The sequence below is a fragment of the Chenopodium album genome, chromosome 11, assembly GCF_948465745.1.
Source record: "Chenopodium album chromosome 11, dcCheAlbu1.1, whole genome shotgun sequence".
Taxonomy (NCBI): Eukaryota; Viridiplantae; Streptophyta; class Magnoliopsida; order Caryophyllales; family Amaranthaceae; genus Chenopodium; species Chenopodium album.
The window spans coordinates 47,801,373-47,825,261 of NC_137844.1; the positions used below are offsets into that span (position 1 = coordinate 47,801,373).

Genomic DNA, 23,889 nt, shown 5'->3' on the forward strand with positions numbered 1-23,889 from the left:
AAAAGAGGTTAGATACACAAGTTATTACACTCTCTCTATCTTTCTAAGTACACTTTCTCTCTCTAGATACATTCTAACTTAAGCATCGGAGGGGGGTTCCTCGAGCCATCCCCGAGGGCAGTTTACGTGAGCTGCCTTGCGCAGGTCATCGACGGGACCCAGCTCGTGCCAGCAGAACCTTTGGATCCACACCTGGAACAATTGGCCTAGAAGGAGGGGTAGGATCATCTAACCCGAGGTTCACTAGCTGAGCAAGGGACTAGTTGACAGACCGCCATGGTCGGAGAGTAAGTTGTGCAAACACCAGTCTCTAAGATCAGCGAAGCTAACCAAATACCACAAAAAACAGCGTCAATAACCCTCGATCCAAAAGGATCAACAGAAAAACCCAAATCCAATATATCCCAGAAATCTAATCCCGCCGGATCGGCGTCTACTGCAACTAAAGCGGCGGCGAAGCCAATAGATTCGATAGGGTCTAGTTCTTCTTTTAAGTTCGGAATGCCATCAACAGGCGTGAACAATTAACTCATCATTTCAACACTAGTAACCCAGAAATCGCAGCCCGTCAATATGCTAGCCATTCTGCAAAACCTCTCTCAGTGCAGTAAAGAGCAGCTGACAACCATGACAACAGTCCTTACCAACTTTGGTAAAGGAACAGGCTCCTCGCCAGTAGCTACAGCTATAGAGTCCGCCGCGAAGATGGCGACAGCTATAACTCTAACCCCGGAGCAAGCAGAGTTGGTCCAACAGAGGAAGAAGGTGCTGGAACTAGAAGCTCGAAACCTAAATCGGGAGTGGAGTGTGGATGAGGCAGCCCAAGAAAAGGGCAGCCCGGAGGCTCGAGTTACTCGCAGCAGGTCACCAGCCTCTGATCGAAGACCAAGTCTAGACACGGAGAAGCGAGCGCGAATCCAAGTTATTCCAGATGATTCCCCATTTTGCAGGGAGATTCTGGAGGAGCCGATGGAGAAAATAAAGATGCCCAGGTGTAAGTACAGTGGAACCATAACACCTAAGAACCACATTTCGGCGTTTGAGAATCACATGGTACTGTACACCATGACAGACCTAGTCTGGTGTAAGGCATTCTCATCAACTTTGGAAGGGCTGGCGGTTGAGTGGTACGGAGCCATCTCAAAAAGATCCGTTTACTCGTATAATCAGCTGAAGAGAATGTTCATGGAGAACTTAGTCACCCTGGTGGATCGTATAAAAATGACCACCGAGCTGATGTCACTAGTGCAAGGAAAGGATGAGCCCCTAAGAAAGTTCATCACCAGATTCAACAAGGAAGCAACAACCATCCCGAACATGAGCCAGGAGGTAGCGCTGCTAGGAATCCAGAGCGGATTGCTGCCGGGCTCACCGTTCAGAGCGTGTATGGGACGAAAGAGTTTTAAACGCTGGCTGAAGCGCTGAGAAAAGCGCACGAGTTCATAAAAGCAGATGAGATCGATAAGGCAATGCTGAGCAAAAAAGCACCAAGTGACCTAGTAAAGCGAGCTGAAGTCACCCGGGCAGAGAACAAAGCCAAGGTGGCTCAGCCCAGTAGAGCTGAACAAGGTCGCTGGGAGGCAGATATGGTGGTTGGAGTATGAAGATCAGACCAGAAACGAGGAGGCAGACCTGGGAGGTTTGACCAATACACTCAGCTCACTCATTCGAGGTCCCACATCTTCAGCGTGAACAAAGATGACGATAAATGGTAGAGGCCACCCAGAATGGTGAATAGAAATTATGATCCAAGCAAGTTGTGTGACTTACACAAGGATCATGGACACACCACTGATGAATACACGCACTTGAAAGAAAACACAGAGGACTTCGTCCGGCGAGGATACCTGAACCAATTCAAGCAGCATTCTTATTCCTCCAGGAGAAGAGAAGAGGACAGGTCCGACCATGAGCGCAGAGGGGGTCACAGAGGCCCGACCAAGGTCAGAGATCGAGACAGTAAACCAGAGGGCAAGGTGTATGTAATCAATGGTGGACTAGTGCATAGTGGAACTGTGAACAGAGCAAGGGTTGACTTGCGAGCAATGATCCACCAGATAAATTACAATGAGAAGCCTAGATGGCCACCACTTCCCCCGCAGCCACGAGCTACATTTGATGAGTATGACCAGAAAGGCATAATTTACCCTCATGATGACGCTCTAGTAGTAACTATGAGAATTACAAAATGGGAGGTAAATAGAGTACTTATAGATGGTGGCAGCTCAGCCAACTTTATATACATTAGTGCATTCAAAGAACTAAGGCTGGATAAAAAGGACCTAAAAAGAGTGAGTTATGAAGTCACAGGGTTCAATGGATCCGAACTGATTCCGGAGGGCATAATTGAGCTCTCAGTTCGAATTGGAGAGAGGTCAAGGCGACGAGATGTTCGAGCAGAGTTCTTGGTCATAGACTCTCCATCACCGTATAATGTGATCGTTGGAAGACCGCTTATTCACAAAATATGCGGGGTCGTATCCACCTATCACCTTGCCATGGCATACACAACCAATGATGGGCGGTCTGCAAAGCTCAAGGGAAGCTAAAAAAACAGCTTAGCAATGCTATATAACAGCCCTGAGGCAGCCTGCTAGGACTAGGCAACATCCAGGCTCAAAGCCAAGGTACAGTGAGCATGTCGAAAGGAAATCAAGAAAAAGGAAGCGGGAGGAGTATCACAAAGAAAAAGATACGCAGAAATTAGTAATGGAACAGTTTGAGCCCGCAAAAAAAGAGCCAGCCAGGCCGCTTGTAGACACCCAAATGTGTCTCCCAAAAAACCAAACCCAGTGATGAATATCTTTCACATCATTGATTATCGACCAAGGTGAAAGTGTGAAAAGTCTTGTGATGCGGTCATTTTAATAAAATACTTCTTTCTGTTTTTTTAAAATATTTCTTTTCTTACTCTATTTATAAAAATAGCCAGTCCAATTTAGTTGGTCCATGATAAGGGTCCAATAATGGTGTAGTTGGATGGGGCTTGAAAAAACCTTTCCAACGACACATTATATGACTTATTTGGACTTCTGGATCAAAAGATATGATAAAAACAAAATCCGTAAAAAAAATTGTCCCATCGCCAAACGACAGAGCTTGTCGCCATGCGTGATTCCTGTCGCATGGCGACAGACTCTGTCACTCGCGACAGGGAGCAGTTTTATTCTGATCCATATTCTGATCGATTCCGAACTATTTTTTTATAAATAGGGGTCGTATTTCCCCGTTTCTATTTATTCACAATCATCAACAATCATCTAATTCTATTCTCTCTCTCTAAAAGTTAGAAGCTTATTCTTTCTCCCTCTTTCTAAGCCCTTCTACACCTTCTTACAAAATTCCGCATTCACAAGTTCGAGACACACCTAGCCAAGTTCGAAGTTGCCTTCGCCCTCGATGTGAAAGGTTGATAATTTCTGAGGGTTTGGTCCCAAATATATATTTCAATTATTTGATTTAATTGTTTGATTTAGTATTTTCCTTGAAGTTACTAACGCGTGTATTTTGTTATTAGAAAGAGATACGAGGCATCCAAGTAAGTAATTTAATTACTTTCTTTTTCTATAGAAAGCATGCTTGAATTATTTCAATTCCTAATATCATGTTAGGATGTTTTTATGATTCCTAGTATCATGTTTAGGGTATTAACTAAGATTTCTAATATCATATATGTTCCTAGTATCATGTTTAGGTTGCTTCCTATTTCTAATATCATGTTAGTATCATGTTAGGGCTAAAGCTTTGATCTTTATTAATGTTTAGTGACATGCTAGGATTTGTTATTAATCTTGTTAGTATCATTCCTAGGTTCTTGCTAAAATTATTGCTTTAAGATTGAGACTATTATGATTTTTATGATGATTATTTATTGTTGCTTGATATATATTATTATTGTTATTTCTTGATCACGCATTTTCTGCAGGTTTAAAGGGAATTTGTACTTGTAATCACGCTTAATAAGATAATTAAAAATCTTGTTTAGGTTAATATGATTATAATTCAAGTGATCGCCAGTAATATTTTGTTTGTGCATTAATATTCAACCAACCGTGGAAGCGAGTTTAACTCGCGGGGTCCCATCCACTCGCGCCAACCCTTCCAAAGGTAAGGCTTCCGCGCGGTGCATCCAGACTCATAACCATGGACCCTCTTTGACTAACCCATTTCTTGAACTTTAGAGAACTAGAACCATGGTTAGGTTGCAAACTCATAGCATCATATTGTGATTACTTGACTACTTGTGCATTCTTACTTGTGCACAGCCTATATGTGCTCACATTAATAGTTTGTTTGACTTGTGAATGAGTTTAAATAAACTAATTAATGACTAAAGGACTTTGCTTAATTAATTAATTAATATGAGTAATTAATATGAATCTAAATAAATTGATTAAATCGGACTTAGTACGACTATAGGCCGTCCTTTTAGAGTAAAGCACTGGAAACAGACCCAAACGAATGCTCTAGTAATGGTGCAGGAGTTTGGACCGTGGCGCAACACGCTAGTGTTCAGCTCTATGCGATAACTCTGTCGCATGGCGTTGGGTCTTAGCGTGTGGCGACAATCTTATTGCTTCGGCGACAGTCCAGTTTCTTGCTCGAGTCCTCACTTTGAGTCTAATTAATCAATTTTCAGAATATTTATTTAGTTCTTTATTTGAGTCTAGTCACATAGCCTAGTCTCATGGTCATGACACGAGTCTTGAACATATCACCTACACTCACTAGTCTTAGCGCACACTTTGTATATATATGTCACAATGACCATGTCTTAGATTCATGCATGAGTCGTTTTTCCGTTATTTGAGTTGGGGGCCTAATCTATTCCTAATTCTCCCATATTTCTCTATCAACATCATTTTCCACTCATATCATTCTCCTTTTTCCTCCATGATCTCTTCTCATTTATTGCATGTTGAATAGAGCTTGAGTCAAAAATAAAATTTTTTACCCCTAACTTCCCTTTCCGCAGCACTTGATCGAGGAGAGAAGAGTGTTTAACCAAGACTACACTGTAGCACTCTTTGATAGAAGAAAAAGGGTCGTAATAATGGCCAATGAAGAAGAAATTTTCTTAAGTAATACCCGGGAAAACTCGTCAAGTCTGGAAGAGGACGTTCATGAACTACGAAATACTGTTGTCATGCTTATGGGTGCAATAGAAGGACTAGCAAACCGAATAATGGTTATCGAACAAAGTTCTCATTGTCAAGACCGAAAGTACAAAAAGGAGGATCACTATTTTTCCTCTTCCTCCCATCAAGGTTTTAATGAAAAACTCAATGCTCCTAAGCCGCGGGCAAAACGGACCATTGATGAATACACACCAATAGGAATGACTTATAGCGAAACTTTCAACTACCTCCAGGGCCAAGGTCTCATTCACCCTGTTGGTCCAATTCCAGATCTAGTACCTGAGAGACGGTCTTCCAATTGGGACCCAAAATCCTACTGCCAATATCATAGAGGCCATGGTCACACCACCGAAGAATGTTTTTCCCTCAAGGATCGCGTTCAAGACCTCATTGATTCAAATCTCCTTCATGTTCCTCCAAGAAACAAGAAGGCCAAGATTAGTAGCAATAATAACAGTGGCTGGAAAGGTAAGAGGAACGACCACCCTTCTTCTTCCGAAAACACCTACTCTAGTAACAATGTTGGTGCCTTTGACCTTAATGAAGTCTTAGACATGGATAATAAAGGACCTAGAAAGCAACTAAGAAAGGAATTCACTCCTATTGGGATTAGCCATGATACTGCCTTTGATCGACTCCATGCCAAGGGACTCATTACTCCCATTGGACCTATTCAAGATCTCGCACCTGAAAAAAGGTTGCCTAGTTGGAACCCAAACGCACATTGCAAGTACCATAAGGGTAGAGGTCATACTACTGAGAGCTGTTGGAAGCTAAAAGAAGACGATCCAATATTTGATCGACAATAACAAGCTTCCCATACCTCCAGCTGGCAAGAAGACCGAGTGATGATAAAGCACTAGACACGAGGCGAGCTTCATTTTTCTTCTTTTTTCAAACCCTTTCCCAACAAGTCTAGCATAGGCACCCTTAATCCTCCTTGAATTTATTTCTTAGAGTTTGTTTTTTTACCCTTCACTTTTTTTTTTTTTTTAAAAAAACAAAATGAGCATTTATTTTCTTGCATATGATCATTGCATTGCATCAAAAAAAAAAATCCATGCAGAACTAAGCACAAGGTATACTAATGATTTGAGGCACCCCTTGTAGCCATATCATATCACCATCACCTTTCAAATATACAATCATTTCCTGACAAGCCACTTTGAGCCTCGTCTAACGATAGACCTCTCTTTTTTCAACCCGCATCTACCTAACCTTGGGATGGGATGGTGTGTGTAGGGAATATTTCAAGCATCCCACACTTGAGCCCCACTGTGATCATACACTTAAGCATGGTGGCGTCCAAAGGGAAGGAAGCTAGAGCAAAAGAGTCGCCAACAAGTTTTAGGGACTTGTAAACCGTTCACAGGGCAAAGGTTACACCCCTTAACGATCCGAGAGATCGTTAACTCCATAGGTCTGGAACCATGACTGGAATTTCGAGGATAAAGGTACAAATCCAACCTAAAAGAGATTGAACCTGCCCTAAAAATAGGCCTCTACTTTATTCTTCTCGTATTCATGTGCGCTTTCTGACTAACATGCAACCAATAAATTAACCCTAAACCTTTTTAATCTATGTTGGTTGAATATTAATGCACAAACAAAACTATTATTGGCGATCACTTGAATTATAATCATATTAACCTTAAACAAGATTATTAATTATCTTATTAAGCGTGATTACAAGTACAAATTCCCTTTAAACATGCATAAAAGGCGTGATCAAGCAATAACGATAAAAATATGTCAAGCAACATAAAATAATCATCATCATCATCATAATCTCAATCTCAATAAAGCTTAATAATATTAGCAAGATCCTAGGCATGATACTAACAAGATTAATAACAAACCCTAGCATGTCACTAAACATTAAAGATCAGTTAGCCCTAACATGACACTAACATGATATTAGGAAAGAAATAGGAAGCATCATAATAAAATATACATGATATTAGAAATTTTAGTTAACCCTAAACATGATACTAGGAAGCAATAAAACATCCAAACATGATACTAGGAATCAACAAAATACTCTAAGCATTATTTCTATATCAAAAGAGCAATGAAGAAATTAAATTACTTACTTCGATGCGTCGTACCTCTTTCTAATCACAAAATACACGCGTTAGTAACTTCAAGGAAAATATAAAATTAAACAATTAAATTAAATAATTGAAATAGAGATTTGGGACCAAACCCTCAGAAATTATCAACCTTTCACGTCTATGGCGAAGGCAACTTTGAACCTAGCTAGGTGTGTTTAGAACTAATGTATGTGGAGTTTTGTAAAAGGGAAGGTTTAGAAAAAGAATAGAGAGTGAAGGAAAGCTTCTAGCTTTTTTAGAGAGAGAATCGAGAGAGATGATTGTTGTGAATGATTAAAAACGGGGACTAAGGACCCTATTTATAGAAAAATAGTCCGGAAACCGATCGAAAAGAAATCGAGTCCCATTCGGAATAAAAAAACCTCCTGTCGCAAACGACAGGAGTTAGCGCCAGACAACAGGAGTAACGCCAGGCAACAGACCTGTCGTTTGGCGCTGGGGCAGTTTTTTTGCGGATTTTGTTTTTAATCATATCTTTTGATCCAGAAGTCCAAATAAGTCATATAATATGTCATTGGAAAGCTCTTGAACTTTACTTTTTAACCCAATTAGAATCAGATTAAAATATTTTGTAGAATAAAAGATATGACCGTAATAGTGGAAGGGTTTCAGTTTTGGATAACGTTTCGTATTCCATTCATATCTTTTTCATTATAGCTCGGAATTAATATTATAATATATCATTGGAAATATAATTTCAAGATCTATCCAACCATTTAAGATTTGGTTAATGATTATGAGGCACAAAAATAATATCTGACTGTCTTTGAACATCTTTAAATTCGAATAGAATTAGGACTTAAAAAGGGAAAGTTTTATTCAATTTCAAATTCTTTGGTTTTATCTTTTCAAAAAGGATAATTTAGATCTTTTAGAAAATCATAGAATCTTATAATTAATCCTAATTAGTTTAGAAATAGGATTAAACCATTGGACCCTCCACATGATCATTGGGTCGTAAGTAAAATCCGGTTTAGGCCCAGTTTAATATTTTGGTCGTAACTTCCTCATTATTCATTGGAATTGGGCTTGTAATATATCGTTGGAAAGGTGTTTTCAAGCCCAATCCAACTACACTATTATTGGACCCTTATCATGGACCAAACTAAACTGGATTGGACGTTTTTCATAAATAGGGTACGAAAAGGAATATTTTCGAAAACAAAAAGAAGAATTTTTATTAAAAACAACCACATCACTAGACTTTTCACATTTTACCTTGTTTGATAATCAAGCGACGTGAAAGATATTCATCACTGGGTTTGGTTATTTGGGAGACACATTTGGGTGTCTACAGAAGCCCTTACTTTGACTGAGTTTGGTGAAACGCAAGTTTCGAAAACAAAAGTTAGAGTAGCGATAGGGACGGAGAATGATTCAGAACGTTCTACGATCCTAAATCATACTTTTAAAGCCGATAACTGCAAACTTGCTTTAGTTAAACAGATAAAAGAGTTAAGAAACGCGTATCTTGCACCGTCGAGCACACGTCTCTGGAGTAACCGATTTTTGTTGTTGCATTGTTGATGTGACAACCTTCCACAAGCTAGGGAACGCCATCTTGCTGTTGTTGATGTTGTGGTCGTGCTTCGTCGCCGTTGATGTCACTCGTCTCTAAACAAAAGAGCTTCTTTTTGAGGAATGTTCACTCGTCTCTGAACAATGGAGCTTTTAGAGGGATGTTCACTCGTCTCTGAACAATGGAGCTTTTGGGGGGATGTTCACTGGTCTCTGAACAAAAGAGCTTTAATAGGATGCCCACGCGTCTCTGAGCAAAAGAGCTTGAAAAGAAATGTCCACGCGTCTTTGAACAAAGAGCTTTAATAGGATGCCCACGCGCCTCTGAGCAAAAGAGCTTGAAAAGAAATGTCCATGCTTCTCTGAACAAAGAGCTTTGAATGATATGCCCACGCGTCTTTAAGCAAAAGAGCTTGAAAAGAAATGTCCACGCGTCTCTGAACAAAGAGTTTTGAATGATATGCCCACGCGTCTCTAAGCAAAAGAGCTTGATAGGAATGTCCACGTGTCTCTGAACAAAAGAGCTTTGATAGGATGTTTGTTGAGATCGTCCGGTTGGCTACGAATAGGAGCTTTGCTGAATGGTTGTATCGTGTAAAAATCAAAAGATTGCAAAAGACTTTGCTGGTGTTTTTCTTAGGGTTGACCTAAGGTGATTGACTGACTTGAGGTTGACTCAATGTTTTTTGACACGTGTGTGACTCTTGTGTGATTTAATGTGTTTTGACACGTGTGTGACTCAATTCGAGGTGACATGACTCAACGTACATGACTCGTGTGTGCATTATAATGTGATTGAGTGACTCGAAAAATGCAAAAAAGCAAAAATTTTCCGCCAATTTTGTGGAGGGTAATGACTTTCTCCCGAAAAATAAAGACACAAAAAGGAAGAAGTGAAGTGTTGGATGGTATGTTGAATGAGCTTAGTCAAATGTATGTGTCCACGTTGTATCTCATAGTGAAAGGATTAATTCATCCTAGGCTATTTGAATTGTTGACTTGAAGATGAAAGTATTTGGGTAACTTAGGCACGGAGCCTAAGCACTTCATACTTTGTGATGCGATGATGATTGCACCGATGAGTGATCTCGATAGGACAAGGCATGCATGCTTCAACGTTGTGTTAAGATTTCATGACAATGGGTTCCTAAAGGTAGGATTATTTGATCATGTATCTGTGATGTGTGTGAAAGTGATACTAAAGTTAGGCTACGAAGGTTAAGTGTGTGGAAAGATATTTGAGAAGAGTCAAATAGTGGTGACTCTTAGGATAGGTAAGCTAATAATGTAGGGATCAAGCCCCCAAGTCTAGCTTCAAAATGGATAGGGATGAGCATAGGAGATCCCTTGATATGATCAATTATGAACGTAAATATGAATACATTTTTATTACGGTCGTACCCCAATGTGAGGTTGCCTACGTATCCATTAGGAATCAGGCCGAATGTAGCTCTAGCCGAACCTCGCACAAGTGTGTGTATACCTCAAAGAGGTATTTTGAGGGTTGTAACGTGGTTAGGCTAAAGGTTAGAAGAAGAAGGGGATAAAGGCTCAAGACCCTAGATAAGCCCCCCAAGGTGTGCAACCTTGCTTTTGAATCTTAGTATTTGTACGCTTGAGGTTTCTCACTTTTGAGCTCTTTCTTTTTTATTTTTGCTCTCTCTCTTTTTTTGCTTTATCATTTTTAATTTGATAAGTGTGGGCAATCCCGATCATGCAGTCTATCACTCACTTGGCATTCATGTTTCTCAGGCATGGTACCTAGCACTCGAAAAGAGACGCAATATGAGACATGTTCTTATCAAAGATATGTTCATATCAAAGACATTGGAACACTTGCCCTTTTGTACACTTTTATTGCTATTTGCTTTTTGAATTTTTGAGTTCTATGTAAAATCACTCAAGCTTTCGTATTTTGAAATTGCATAAATTGCACACCATCCCATCCAAGGTTAGGTAGATGTGGATTGAAGAAAGAAAGGTCTGTCGTTAGACGAGGCTCAAAGTGGTTTATCAAGAAAGGATTGTATATTTGAAGGGTGAAAGGTAATATGTTATGGCTACAAGGGGTGCCTCAAGCATGAAATCTTGGTGAGAAGCTTGCCTTGTGCATTTGTTTCATCATTACTTTTTTTTGTTTGTCAATCACATGACTCAGACTCGATTCAACATGCATAGATGGGAAGAGATCATGAAAGAATGAGGGAAATGATATGTATGGAGAAAGCATGTGGAGAGTGGAAAAGTGATGTAGATAGAGAGATGTGGAAGAATTTGGGATAGAATGGACCCCCAACTCAAATGACGAAAAGGATGACTCATGCATGAACCTAAGACATGGTCATGGTGACATATTCACAAAGTGTGTGCTAAGATTAATGAGTGTAAGTGGCATGTTTGACTCGTGTCATGACCATGTGACTAGACTATGTGACTAGACTCAAACAAAGACTAAGCTAAGACTTCACGTATGTGCACTAAACTGGACAGGCTGTAGTATTTTAGTCATAATTTTTGATCTGTGAATCCGAATTGGACGAAATCAAGGGTAAATGAAAGATAAAACGCGGGGCTACAGATCCATAGGTTTTAAGACTCGTACCTCTTTCTAGAACTCTAGCTATGACCAAAACAAGTTGACGCTTGTGCAGTATACGGGAATAAAATAACCGGGTTGACTCGAAGGAACTATGACTCGATTTTAAACATATTTATTAGCTCAAATTAATTAAGCAAAGTCCTTTAGTCCTTGGTTAGTTTATTTAAGCATGTTCATAATTACAAGTCAAACCAAACGGTTAGTTTAATCACATGTAGGTTATGCACAAGCAAATAATGCACAAGTAGTCAAGTAGTCATAACATGATGCAATGAGTTTGCAACCTAACCATGGCTCTAGTTCTCTAAAGTTCAGGATATGGGTTAGTCAAAAGGGGTCCATGGTTATGAGTCCGGATGCACCGCGCGGAAGCCTTACCTTTGAAAGGGTTGGCGTGAGTGGATGGGACCCCGCAAGTTATACTCTCTTCCTGTTTTGGTGAATTCACAAACTCGGATGTACCCGTCGTTGCCAGAAGCGTTCGATTGGGTAGATGGAGCGTGAATTCCCAGAGGGTTATGGCCATATGTAGAACACATATGGGTTCAGAAAAAAGGGAAAAACTCAATCAGGAAGTAAAACCGAACAAACAGTACTAGAAAACTAGTCGAAAAAAGATTCTGGCTCGGTATTGGAAGAATTCGGCGCGAGAAAATAGCAGCTGTCGCCAGACGATACCTTCGTCGCCAGACGACAAGTACTGTCGCCAGGAGACAGAGCCATCGCTCGGCGTTGACTCTGTTTTCTCAGTGCTAATTCCTACATGCCTCGGCAGCTTTCTGTTCTTGAATTTTCTAGTTTTTTTCATAGCGTTATTTTGACTTTAGTTATGACAGATATTTCCCTAATTTCCTACGTGTAAAAATCCTATGTTTTTAACGCATTACGGATGGTCTTTCCAATGCGAACCTTTTTATGCTTATGCCAATAATGTTAATCAAAATTACACACATGAAATATTTGGAACTTTTCGAGTCTCATCCACTCATTCTAAATTATTGCCAAAATAAATTTTAGGAATTAAGATAGAAATCCTCCATATTGGACTCGCCAAAAAACTGTAGGGAATATTTCAAGCATCCCACACTTGCGCCCCACTGTGATCATACACTTAAGCATGGTGGCGTCCAAAGGGAAGGAAGCTAGAGCAAAAGAGTCGCCAACAAGATTTAGGAACTTGTAAACCGTTCACAGGGCGAAGGTTACACCCCTTAACGATCCGGGAGATCGTTAACTCCATAGGTCTGGAACCATGACTGGAATTTCGAGGATAAAGGTACAAATCCAACCTAAAAGAGATTGAACCTGCCCTAAAAATAGGCCTCTACTTTATTCTTCTCGTATTCATGTGCGCTTTCTGACTAACATGCAACCAATAAATTAACCCTAAACCTTTTTAATCTATGTTGGTTGAATATTAATGCACAAACAAAACTATTATTGGCGATCACTTGAATTATAATCATATTACCCTTAAACAAGATTATTAATTATCTTATTAAGCGTGATTGCAAGTACAAATTCCCTTTAAACATGCATAAAAGGCGTGATCAAGCAATAACGATAAAAATATGTCAAGCAACATAAAATAATCATCATCATCATCATAATCTCAATCTCAATAAAGCTTAATAATATTAGCAAGATCCTAGGCATGATACTAACAAGATTAATAACAAACCCTAGCATGTCACTAAACATTAAAGATCAGTTAGCCCTAACATGACACTAACATGATATTAGGAAAGAAATAGGAAGCATCATAATAAAATATACATGATATTAGAAATTTTAGTTAACCCTAAACATGATACTAGGAAGCAATAAAACATCCAAACATGATACTAGGAATCAACAAAATACTCTAAGCATTATTTCTATATCAAAAGAGCAATGAAGAAATTAAATTACTTACTTCGATGCCTCGTACCTCTTTCTAATCACAAAATACACGCGTTAGTAACTTCAAGGAAAATATAAAATTAAACAATTAAATTAAATAATTAAAATAGAGATTTGGGACCAAACCCTCAGAAATTATCAACCTTTCACGTCTATGGCGAAGGCAACTTTGAACCTAGCTAGGTGTGTTTAGAACTAATGTATGTGGAGTTTTGTAAAAGGGAAGGTTTAGAAAAAGAATAGAGAGTGAAGGAAAGCTTCTAGCTTTTTTAGAGAGAGAATAGAGAGAGATGATTGTTGTGAATGATTAAAAACGGGGACTAAGGACCCTATTTATAGAAAAATAGTCCGGAAACCGATCGAAAAGAAATCGAGTCCCATTCGGAATAAAAAAACCTCCTGTCGCAAACGACAGGAGTTAGCGCCAGACAACAGGAGTAACGCCAGGCAACAGACCTGTCGTTTGGCGCTAGGGCAGTTTTTTTGCGGATTTTGTTTTTAATCATATCTTTTGATCCAGAAGTCCAAATAAGTCATATAATATGTCGTTGGAAAGCTCTTGAACTCTAATTTCCAAACCAATTGGAATCAGATTAAAATATTTTGTAGAATAAATTATATGATGGAATAAACTAAACTGGATTGGACGTTTTTCATAAATAGGGTACGAAAAGGAATATTTTCGAAAACAGAAAGAAGTATTTTTATTAAAAATAACCACATCACTATACTTTTCACATTTTACCTTGTTCGATAATCAAGCGACGTGAAGGATATTCATCACTGGGTTTGGTTTTTCGGGAGACACATTTCGGTGTCTACAGTGTGCAATTTATGCAATTTCAAAAGCTTGAGTGATTTCAAAAAATTAAAATAGCAAAAAGAAAAAAAATGATAAAAGTGTGAAAAGGGGCAAGTGTTCCAATATCTTTGACATGAACATATCTTTGATATGAAAACGGCTCAGATTGCGTCTCTTATCGAGTGCTTGGTACCGTGCCAGAGAAACATGAATGCCAAGTGAGTGATAAACCGCATGATCGGGAATATATGAGCCGGCTTATGTTCATACACTTGATGACGAACAAGAATAACAAGAAGAGAATGAAGAGCCATGGTATACAGATATCCTTAACTACGTGACCAAAGGAGAATACCCTCCTAACACTGATAAAAGGGCACGCTGTGCTTTGAGGCTCCTGGCCTCATAGTATGTGCTCATCAGGGGAGAACTCCACAAAAGGACTGCACTAGGGAGAAATCTCTTATGCATAGCTAAGAAAGAAGCATACAGAACCATGGAAAATCTTCATACCGGAATATGTGGAAAGATAACGCCGCCAGGACAAGGGGGACATGAGTTCATCCTCGTAGCAATCGACTACTTCACTAAATGGGTCGAAGCTGCTTCATATGCTAAACTCACAGCGAAACATGTAGCTCAATTCATCGAGAAGAATATCATATGCGGCTATGGTGTACCTCAAGAAATGATCAGTGATAATGGAACGCATTTCCAAGCCGAGTGCGCAAAACTATTAAAGAAATATCATATCAAGCATCACAGATCATCACCCTGCAGACCACAAACAAATGGTGCGGTTAAATCGGCCAATAAGAATGTGAAAACTATCATTGAAAAGATGACGGAAAATTACAAGGATTGGCCAAGCAAGCTACATTTCGCCCTTTGGGGTTATCGAACTTCTGTTCGTACATCAACAGGGGCTACCCCTTTCTCTTTGGTCTATGGAGTTGAGGCTATACAACCAATAGAGCTCGAAATTCCTTCTCTACGAATCGCGTTGGAAAGTCAACTAGATGAAGTCGACTGGATTAGAGCGAGATATGATGAACTAGTATTACTTGACGAAAAACGCTTGGCAGCTTTGCATCATGTCCAAACCTACCAACAGCGTATGGCACGACATTTCAATAAGAAAGTCAAGACTAGGAATATTAAAGAAGGTGATTTAGTGCTTAAGGAACTTCGCAAAAATGTGTTAGATCCAAGAGGAAAATTTAGACCAAATCGGTCAGGTCTATACATTGTCAAGTCCATTTTGTCGGGTGGAGCGGTGCAATTAGTAGACATGGATGGCAACGGTTTCCACAATTTAACCAATTTGGATCAACTCAAGAAATTTTATGCCTAGTTGCAAGGGTTTAAGACTCATTAGAGCTATGTATGGCCTGATTCCTTTTAAGGATACGTAGGCAACCCCTCAAGGGGGCCCGGCCACTTAAAAAAAGAAAAAGTCGTAATTATTGAAATAAATATGCTATTATTATTGAAATAAATGTGACTACAACTATTGGCATCATACGCCTTATTTAAAAATTAAAACTTAAGTCATAAAGGCAAAACAATATTGGTATAATCCTTCTTCACTTTCGAAACTTCCTTCTTCTTTTTAACTAGGTCGGCCTTCACCATTAGTCTGTCTTTTGTAGCTCGAACCGTGACACCTTTAGTTGAACTTTCACCCCTCTCATAGTTCTTAGGTTGCTTCTCCTTGTAAACCATCTTTTCTTTACCCTTTCCTTCACATAACTCTTCTTCTTAGGCATTATAGGAGTCCTAAATTCAATCCCTTATGTTCTCGGACCTATACAATCTTTAGGAGGTGCCTTCTTACTTCCAAGTCGTCCCTTCACGTCAAACTTACGTGATCTGATTCGCTCCCTCCTACTTCGAGGATTCAACCATGCCTTGTATGCACTAGATAAGGGGGGAGGAGCTTGGTTGCTCGCAGAAACAGTCCACATTGGCCTTCCAATCCAATAGTCTCATACTTGTGAACATTGCTTTCATGCAATGATACTTCACGGGGACTATCGTTATAGCGTGGAACTACTTGTTCAAGTCCATATTGTCGCATCAATCGGGAAGGGCAATAAAAAGTCAACTTTAACATACTAAGGACACGACAATACGGTGCATCATTCGTCCCAACCATCCTAGTAAGCCTCCACCAAGGCACTACCCGTCGAATGGAAAATTCTCTCTTTGCAAAGAATACCTTCCAATCATCATATGACATATTTGTAGAGTAATTTTTCTTCCTATGAACTAGATCATTGGGACCATATTTTTTAATATCGTCGGGGGTTTCAAAGAGTTCCAACCGCTCCATCAACCAAATCTGCAAATTTAAAATAAAAAAAAAAAAAACGCAGATGGTTAGTTGCGAAAAAAAAAGCAGAGGAGCACCGTGACACGGCAGTATGCACCGTGTCGCGGCAACCTGTACCGTGACACGGTGCCTGCCACGTGTCACGTGGAATAGGCAGAGCGTGTTTTTACTTGCAATAGTACTAGAGATCCCTTCCTGATGGCTTTCAGGTCAGATTTTGCTTCGTCGAGACCACACAAAGTTTCTCCAAGGCAAGTAGGCATGGGAGATCTTCCAGATTCAACATGTTCAAGCACAAATGCTAAACATGCATGTCCTACTCTACCGTTTGCAAATAAAAGATTGCTAAACATGCATATAAGCCCTTCTACGGTATACATGATATGACTTAGAGACAGGATGATTAAAATATAAATTTGCAAGCTTTTCTAGATCTACTTCATTACCGCACACAGTTCTATTTAAATCTAGATCTGTCAGATTCAGATGACGTTCAAAATCTTGGTAATAATATTCACGCAGAGTAGGCATTGCAACAAGATTTCTAGCAAGAAAGCCAAAGATAACACCAAATTCTTCCGGCAGCGGACAGATTTCATCATAATCGAACTTGAAACAATGAGTTTCCGAACTCTAATAATCTAAGGCTGCTCTCAGAAAATCATGTTCAATCGCTACATGCCTTAATGCTAATAAACCTCTGACATGAAAAAATTCTAGTTCTCTTTTGTCTGCATTAGTCAAAGTATATGACCAGTCACGCAATGTATTATCAAAATTCTGAGACATTATTATTGAAATATGAAATTCTAGCTATTTTATGTTTCGAAATCATGCATATCACGAATTAACTGGTCGTAATTTATAGCCAAAAGCGCTCAGAAACGGGAAAAATATATCCAGCTACATGAGCAAAATACACCGCTGCAATATTTGCGCGCCGTGACACGGGAAATTCCACCGTGTCACGGAACAAAATGCCGTGACGTGGCAATTTCTGCCGTGACGCGGTATATTCTGCCGTGTCACGGTGGTCACGCGCTTTTAAAATTTTATCCTTGACCTATTTTTATCCGGATTTTCTTTGTTTTTCCTTCACCGTTTATCTTCCAATCTCGTTTTTCGAGAGTTTTATTCCTAATAAAATTCTCCCTTTTTTTATTTTTATTTTAATTTTTTTTTCTTTTGGGGAAGTTGTAAAACTTATCCCATTTTTATTTTTATCTTTATTTTTCTATTTTTATTTTTATTTTCTTTTTGGGAAGTTGTAAAACTTGTCTCATTTTTATTTTTATCTTGATATTCTATTTTTATTTTTATTTTCTTTTGGGAAAGTTGTAAAACAAATCCCATTTTTTTTATTTTCTTTTTCTTTTTGGGGAAGGTCGGTACCCTCCACTTACGAAAAATAACGATTTTTTTCGCGACATTAGTGAATACACAATCACACACAATCAGTCTCAAGCACACACTAACATCTACACTAATTAAGTAAATAATGTCAAATACATAAAGTGTGAATAAAATATACAAAGTGAGTCATGTACATAAATGGCGTCAAGTGTCATCAACCAAGTACATAATGAAAACCCTCGGTCAAAACTGCTCAGATCCAGAACTGGGATCAGTGTCGTCATGAGACCGCGAGTAAGAGAATGACAGACCAAAAAGACTCTGCATCATCCGAGTGCGAGGAGTAGTGTCCCTACTTGCACCAACAGCTCCAGCAGAAGATGTACTCAAAGCAGGTCATGTCTAACTGGTAAACTGCGTAGGCTGACTCCAAGATGTAGGAAGCGTCGGTGGAGGCATCGTCCCAGACAATGGAACTGAAAATAAGCTCTGGTCCATAGGAGTAATGACCGGCCTAAACTCAGGCTGTGAAGGCTGGAATGGCTGAGAGGGCCGAGACTACTGCCATTGAGTCTCTTGAAATGGCTGAGAAGGCCGACTTTGCTGCCACTGAGTCTTCGGAAACAGATGAGAAAATTGAGATTGCGGCCACCGAGTCTAAAGCCCCTGAAATGGCTGAGAAGTCTGAGGTTGTTGTCGCTGCGTCTGAGAATGCTGACGAACCTCAGGGGATCGTTTGCGTTGACTAGGCTCCTCCTCGTCCAAGCCTCTATGCCTCGAGTGCGAGCGAGAACTCCGTCACCACCGTCGCTCTTGAAATATGCAAAATGAAAAGATATCAGTGATGCAGGAAAAGGTAAACATGAGAAAACAGATGAATACACCTCATGAGCATCGTCTGAGCCATTCTGACAACTCGCACCACGTCGTAGCTTGATGACACAATATTTCAAAGTATCAATCAACTTCATAAAGCCCATCATATCCGAATGCGTGACTTGTAATCAAAAAGTCAGTAACAAGCAATAATAAGAAGAATAAAAGATATGTTAGAAAGCTTACCGGCTCGAACTCATCTGGCAGGGACTCCTGCGCCTTTCTGAAACCCTCCGATGCATCAGCAATATGATCCTCAGTCATGCCAATCGGCCCCGGGTAACGAACGGACTGAGGCGGGACCTCGATCTTCCCCTTACGACGAACAGTCGTCTAAAACACGATCGAATAATCAGGTTATTCGACAGTGTAAACAAGGACTAAACAAAGTAAAATTCTAAAAGAAAAGCGAACCTCAGGAAGACGGGGCGGAGGAGCCAAGTAAGGAAGCAAGTCTTGAGAATAATCGCCGTCCATGCGCACCAACTCCTGCTAAGGAAAATGGTAGTTCTCCCTCATATCCAACAGCTCCCCCAACAAGCGTGAGTGCAACATAGACTCAGGCGGAGGCGATGGCACAACAAAGCGATCAGCGTTGTGCTGACGAACAACACAATATCAAAGGTACCATACAAAGCGTGATGTGCCAAAGAAGACAGTACGGCACGCCGAAAGCTCCAAAGCCTTGGGAAAGTCGGCCATGCCAGCCCAAGGCCGATACTGGATCTCGACAACATTCTGAAAACCATAAGAGATTGCAATGAATGCCGAAGAATAACATCAAAGTAAAAAAAAAGGAAAATTTGACTTTTACCACCAAAAAAAAAATCAAAAAATTGTTTTTTACCACCAAAGCTTCTAAATCATTTATTTTACCACCAAAAAAATTTCTAAAAATTGTTTTTTACCACCTAACGTCAAGAAAACCGTTAAATTTAACGATTTTAAAAAAATCTCTTCAAATTTCGTGCGCAAAACATGTTCTTCATAGGTTTAGGGGGAGAATTTTGGCCTAAAGGTCCAATTTGAGGTCAGAATTGACAAAAAATGATCGAAAATGCCTCGTTTTGCGTGTTCACGCAAATCGAGGTATTTTTAACACACAAAACGAGGCATTTTTGATCATTTTTTGTCAATTCTGACCTCAAATTGGATCTAAAGGACCAAAATGCCCCCCAAAACCCTTAAAGAGCATGTGTTTGAAACGAAAATCGATGATTTTAAAAGATTCCGTTAGGTTTTTTACGACAGGTGGTAAAAAACAATTTTTAATTTTTTATTTGGCGGTAAAATAAAATTTTTAGAAGTTTTGGTGATAAAAAACATTTTTTTGATTTTTTTTGGTGGTAAAAGTCAAAATTTCAAAAAAAAAAATAAATAATACACTGTGAAATCGACCCTTACACCAATAGTAGAGGTGCCCCGACACAGCAGCCCGCGCAGACTCGGTACGGACTCCACTCGTGACTCGCTTCGGTCATGCCAGCCGGCACCGATAAGAAAATCGTGGACTGCTCCGTGACGCCGTCGAGGGGCTAATCTCGGAAAGTACTCATAGAACCACAGCTGCAACAAGAATAATCTCTAAGCATATGAGCTAAACCGATAAAAACAAAACATGAAGAGGAAAAGATCGTCACCTCTACGACTCTCCACAGACCATAGACAGCAATAGGGGCCTGATCGTTCAGCTGCCTGCAGCCATGATGCAACGACGAGAGTAGATCAACATATCCAATACGACTAGCCCAACTGAAAGACCCTATCTCACTAATCCTGACCAGAGACGGTAGGTAGCAAACAAGCGCACGAGAACTCCTATCATGAGAAAGAGTCCCAGAAATAAGGATTAAAATAAAGATTCGTACCCGCTGCTCAGGTGTCGTCTCAGTTATGTCAAAACCATGGGCAAGAACAGAAGCCAACTCTAATCGCCCACTCCTAGGACCTCCCCGAGGCACCGGACGAGTCCTAATATGCTGAACGACAAGACCTAACAACTCCGTTACGTCACTCGCACCCAAGTGAGGTCAGGAATCTGCCGTACAGGCCGCTCAGTGAAGCGCAAGCCGCTAATCATGCTAAAATCAAGAGGAGTCACAGTCATCTCCCCCCAAGCGAAGTGAAAAGTGTTGGTAGTATCCCAGGAATACTCCAACAGGAATATTCCAAACCATCAGACTCCAACAAGGCATTGGTGGTAGGATCCCCTGTGATAATCCTGTATAACAGGGGAATCAAATCTCCAGTTTTCTAAACCATGATGGCGAAGCACACCATCGACTATTCCGGAAAGCGGACGGTGAGAAATATGGTTCTCAGGGCAGAAAACCAACTTGTCTGGTGTCCACGAAGGTGGAGTCCACCTACCCCTACTTGTAGAGGGGCAAGGCTCGGTCTCCAAGGCATCGTCTATATCCTCGGGAACCGTGGGAGTGTCCTCTCGGAAAGCCTGACGACGGCCGCGAGTAGAAATATCTCGATCTCGTTGTCTAGGCATGCTATTATGTTCAACAAAAAATAAAAATCTAAATACTTAGCATCATTTCCTAAGTTATTTAGTTATTTATTCAAAAACAGATTAACAGCTACCTCAAGTTACATTTTCTGTTATGCGCTAAATTTTTACCTCAAGGCTAGAAATTAGCAAAATAATAGAATTATTTCTAGTATTTAGTTTCTCCATGATAAACTAATACCACAGTTCTCCTAATTGCATGATACTATGTTCTCCATGACAATATAATACATACACAAGAAAAAAAAAACAGAGCATGTTTCGATATTACACAAAAACAATAGATCGGCACATCATGGCATATCTTACAAGATCTACAACCATTATATCATCATTTCAAGTGCAAAGAAATAACAAGAACAACAAGAACACCTTTTCATGCACAAGTAGTACAAAAAAAATGGTGATTTGCTCATTTCTTCACCAAATCATGCAAACTTAGTCTTAAATTGCTCACAAACAAACACACATTCATATACAAGGTAATTCATGGCAAGAATTTCGACATAAAGGGTCAAAATAAAAAAAATCCCCAATTTCATTTTTTCAAGGGTTTTCGCAAGAAATTACTCATTTGAAGCAAAATTAAAGACAAAAAGCAAGGAAACTTACATAGATCCTTGTAGAGATTCGAAAATGAGGAAGTTAGCAAGAGATTTGAGCGAGAAAAGCTCAAAATACCGCAGCGAGGAAGTCGAATAGCTGCAACGACAACAGCTAGACCACCGCGAAACGGTTCCCTCAGCCGTGACACGGTACACCACGGAGTGTCACGGTACAAGACCACGCGACACAAGTAGCGACGACAGTAGCGGCGAGCTCGAACAACAGCAAAATCCACCGTGGCACGGTGTTTGAAACCGCAACACGGTACCTGGCAACGTGCAGCGGTCCGTGTTCACGTGACGCGGTGAAAAGAAAAGCGACAGCAGTAGCAGTGCAGCAGCGACAGAGCCGAGAAAATCCTCCCAAAAACACCGTGACACGGTGCGACACGCCGTGAAGCGGTAAACAATCCCGTGTCACAGTAATCGCAGCCGCAACACGGTATTCCGAGCAAAAACAAAAATAATAAAAAAAGGGGGAGACAAGTTAAGAACAGCAAAATGAAAAAAAATAAAATGAAGCAAATGAAATGGAGAAGGAGCAGAGAATTCCAATTTAAGGGAAAAGGAAAAGAGATCGTGGCATGGCGTTATTTCCCGTGCCACGGTAACCGTTGTCGCGTAACGTCATACATGACGTGGCGCGGGGCGTTAGCTGGTCAAACGCACGGAATTCTAAAGGCTCGGTGCATGCGGGAATCTAGCAGCGAATATTCCTGGCACAATTGAGGAATTTAGCTGTACAAAACAATCCCATGTGACGGGCTCGGTGCATGCGGGAATTTATCGCGTGACGGGCTCAGTTGCCATGTTACGGCACCCTGACATGTGACACGATGCCTAGGCGTGTGATTTGCATGCTCCGGAGAATATTCCTTGCTTGTTTGACCAGGTTTAGACGATTTTCCGCAGCTTTTGGACAGTTATTTTCTCACCGAAAATACTCGAAAAATTCCAACTAATATTTAAATGGTACCAAAATAACCATTTTACCCCTAGCAGGCATCAAATTCACATTTTCGACATTTAAAACACCCAACATGGTCAGATAGTTGACTTGCAGGTGTGAATCATCTACGGCCCACGTTTGGGGATAAGCGAACCAACTACAGCCCACATTCGGGGACAATCGAACTACCATCATTTCACGGCACAAGGTTCTCGATACACAAAGGCTTGCAATCTCATTAGACAAGTTTTTTTCCTCAAGCATGGAAAGTATCATCCGGTGGATTTCTTCAAGTATAGAAAGGCGCCAAAATTCATATGTCGACTTTCCTCAAGCATGGAAAGTATTATCCGGTGGATTTCTTCAGGCATAAAAACATGTCAAAATCATCTGTCAACTTTCCTCAGGCATGGAAAGTGTCATCCGATGGATTTCTTCAAGCATAGAAACCTGCCAAAATCATATGTCAACTTTCCTCAGGCATGGAAAGAGTCATCCGGTGGATTTCTTCAAGCATAGAAACCTGCCAAAATTATCTTCCAAAACATTTTTCTACAGGTATCGGCTTATACAGAGTGATTTAGGATCGCATAACGTCTTAAATCATTCTCCGTCCCTATCGACTACTTTGACTATCGTTTTCAAAACTAACGTTTCTACAAACTTTGTCAAAGTGGGGGGTTCCGTAGACACCTAAAAATGTTCCCCCAAAACCAAACCCAATGATGAACAAATTTTCACCGCCATTATTGGTCGGGTTGAGTATTTAATCCCGGGAGTGCTTAAAATTCATATTCAATCAAACTCAGCTCGTAAAATCAGTCCTAATGTTTAGTCAAAGCATAGTTCATTTTTTTATTTTGGCCCAAACCTTTTTATTCATTTCATATTATTTATTATTTTAGCCCAATTAATAAATAATAAGCTGAAATTGCCTGAAATTATGATGTGGCACTTAAAAATGCTGAGCGTAATTAGGGTGAAAATGTATTTAGACGTAAAAATGGAAGCAGAGTCTGCCGCGTCACGGCAAACTGTACCGCGTCACGGGAAATATTGTCGCGCCACGACATATTCTCCCATGACACGGTGCATATACCGTGACATGGGACTGCTCCGTGTTTTCTCCGCGTAATCCCTAAACGTGTTTTATCTTCTGTAGCATGTTTTCTGTCCCGCA

The 23,889-nt window shown here is 40.1% G+C and overlaps 1 protein-coding gene across 1 annotated transcript; it reads left to right on the plus strand.

Moving 5' to 3' along the window:
* The first annotated feature begins 1,727 nt into the window (after positions 1–1,727).
* Positions 1,728–2,549, plus strand: LOC145566724 (uncharacterized). The gene has a single exon (XM_081626052.1). The coding sequence runs from the start codon at positions 1,728–1,730 to the stop codon at positions 2,547–2,549; it is 822 nt and encodes a 273-aa protein (XP_081482178.1).
* Positions 2,550–23,889: the final 21,340 nt, after the last annotated feature.

Coding starts and splice junctions, on each gene's coding strand:
- LOC145566724 (XM_081626052.1), top strand. CDS start 1,728: ATGGTGAATAGAAATTATGATCCAAGCAAGTTGTGTGACTTACACAAG.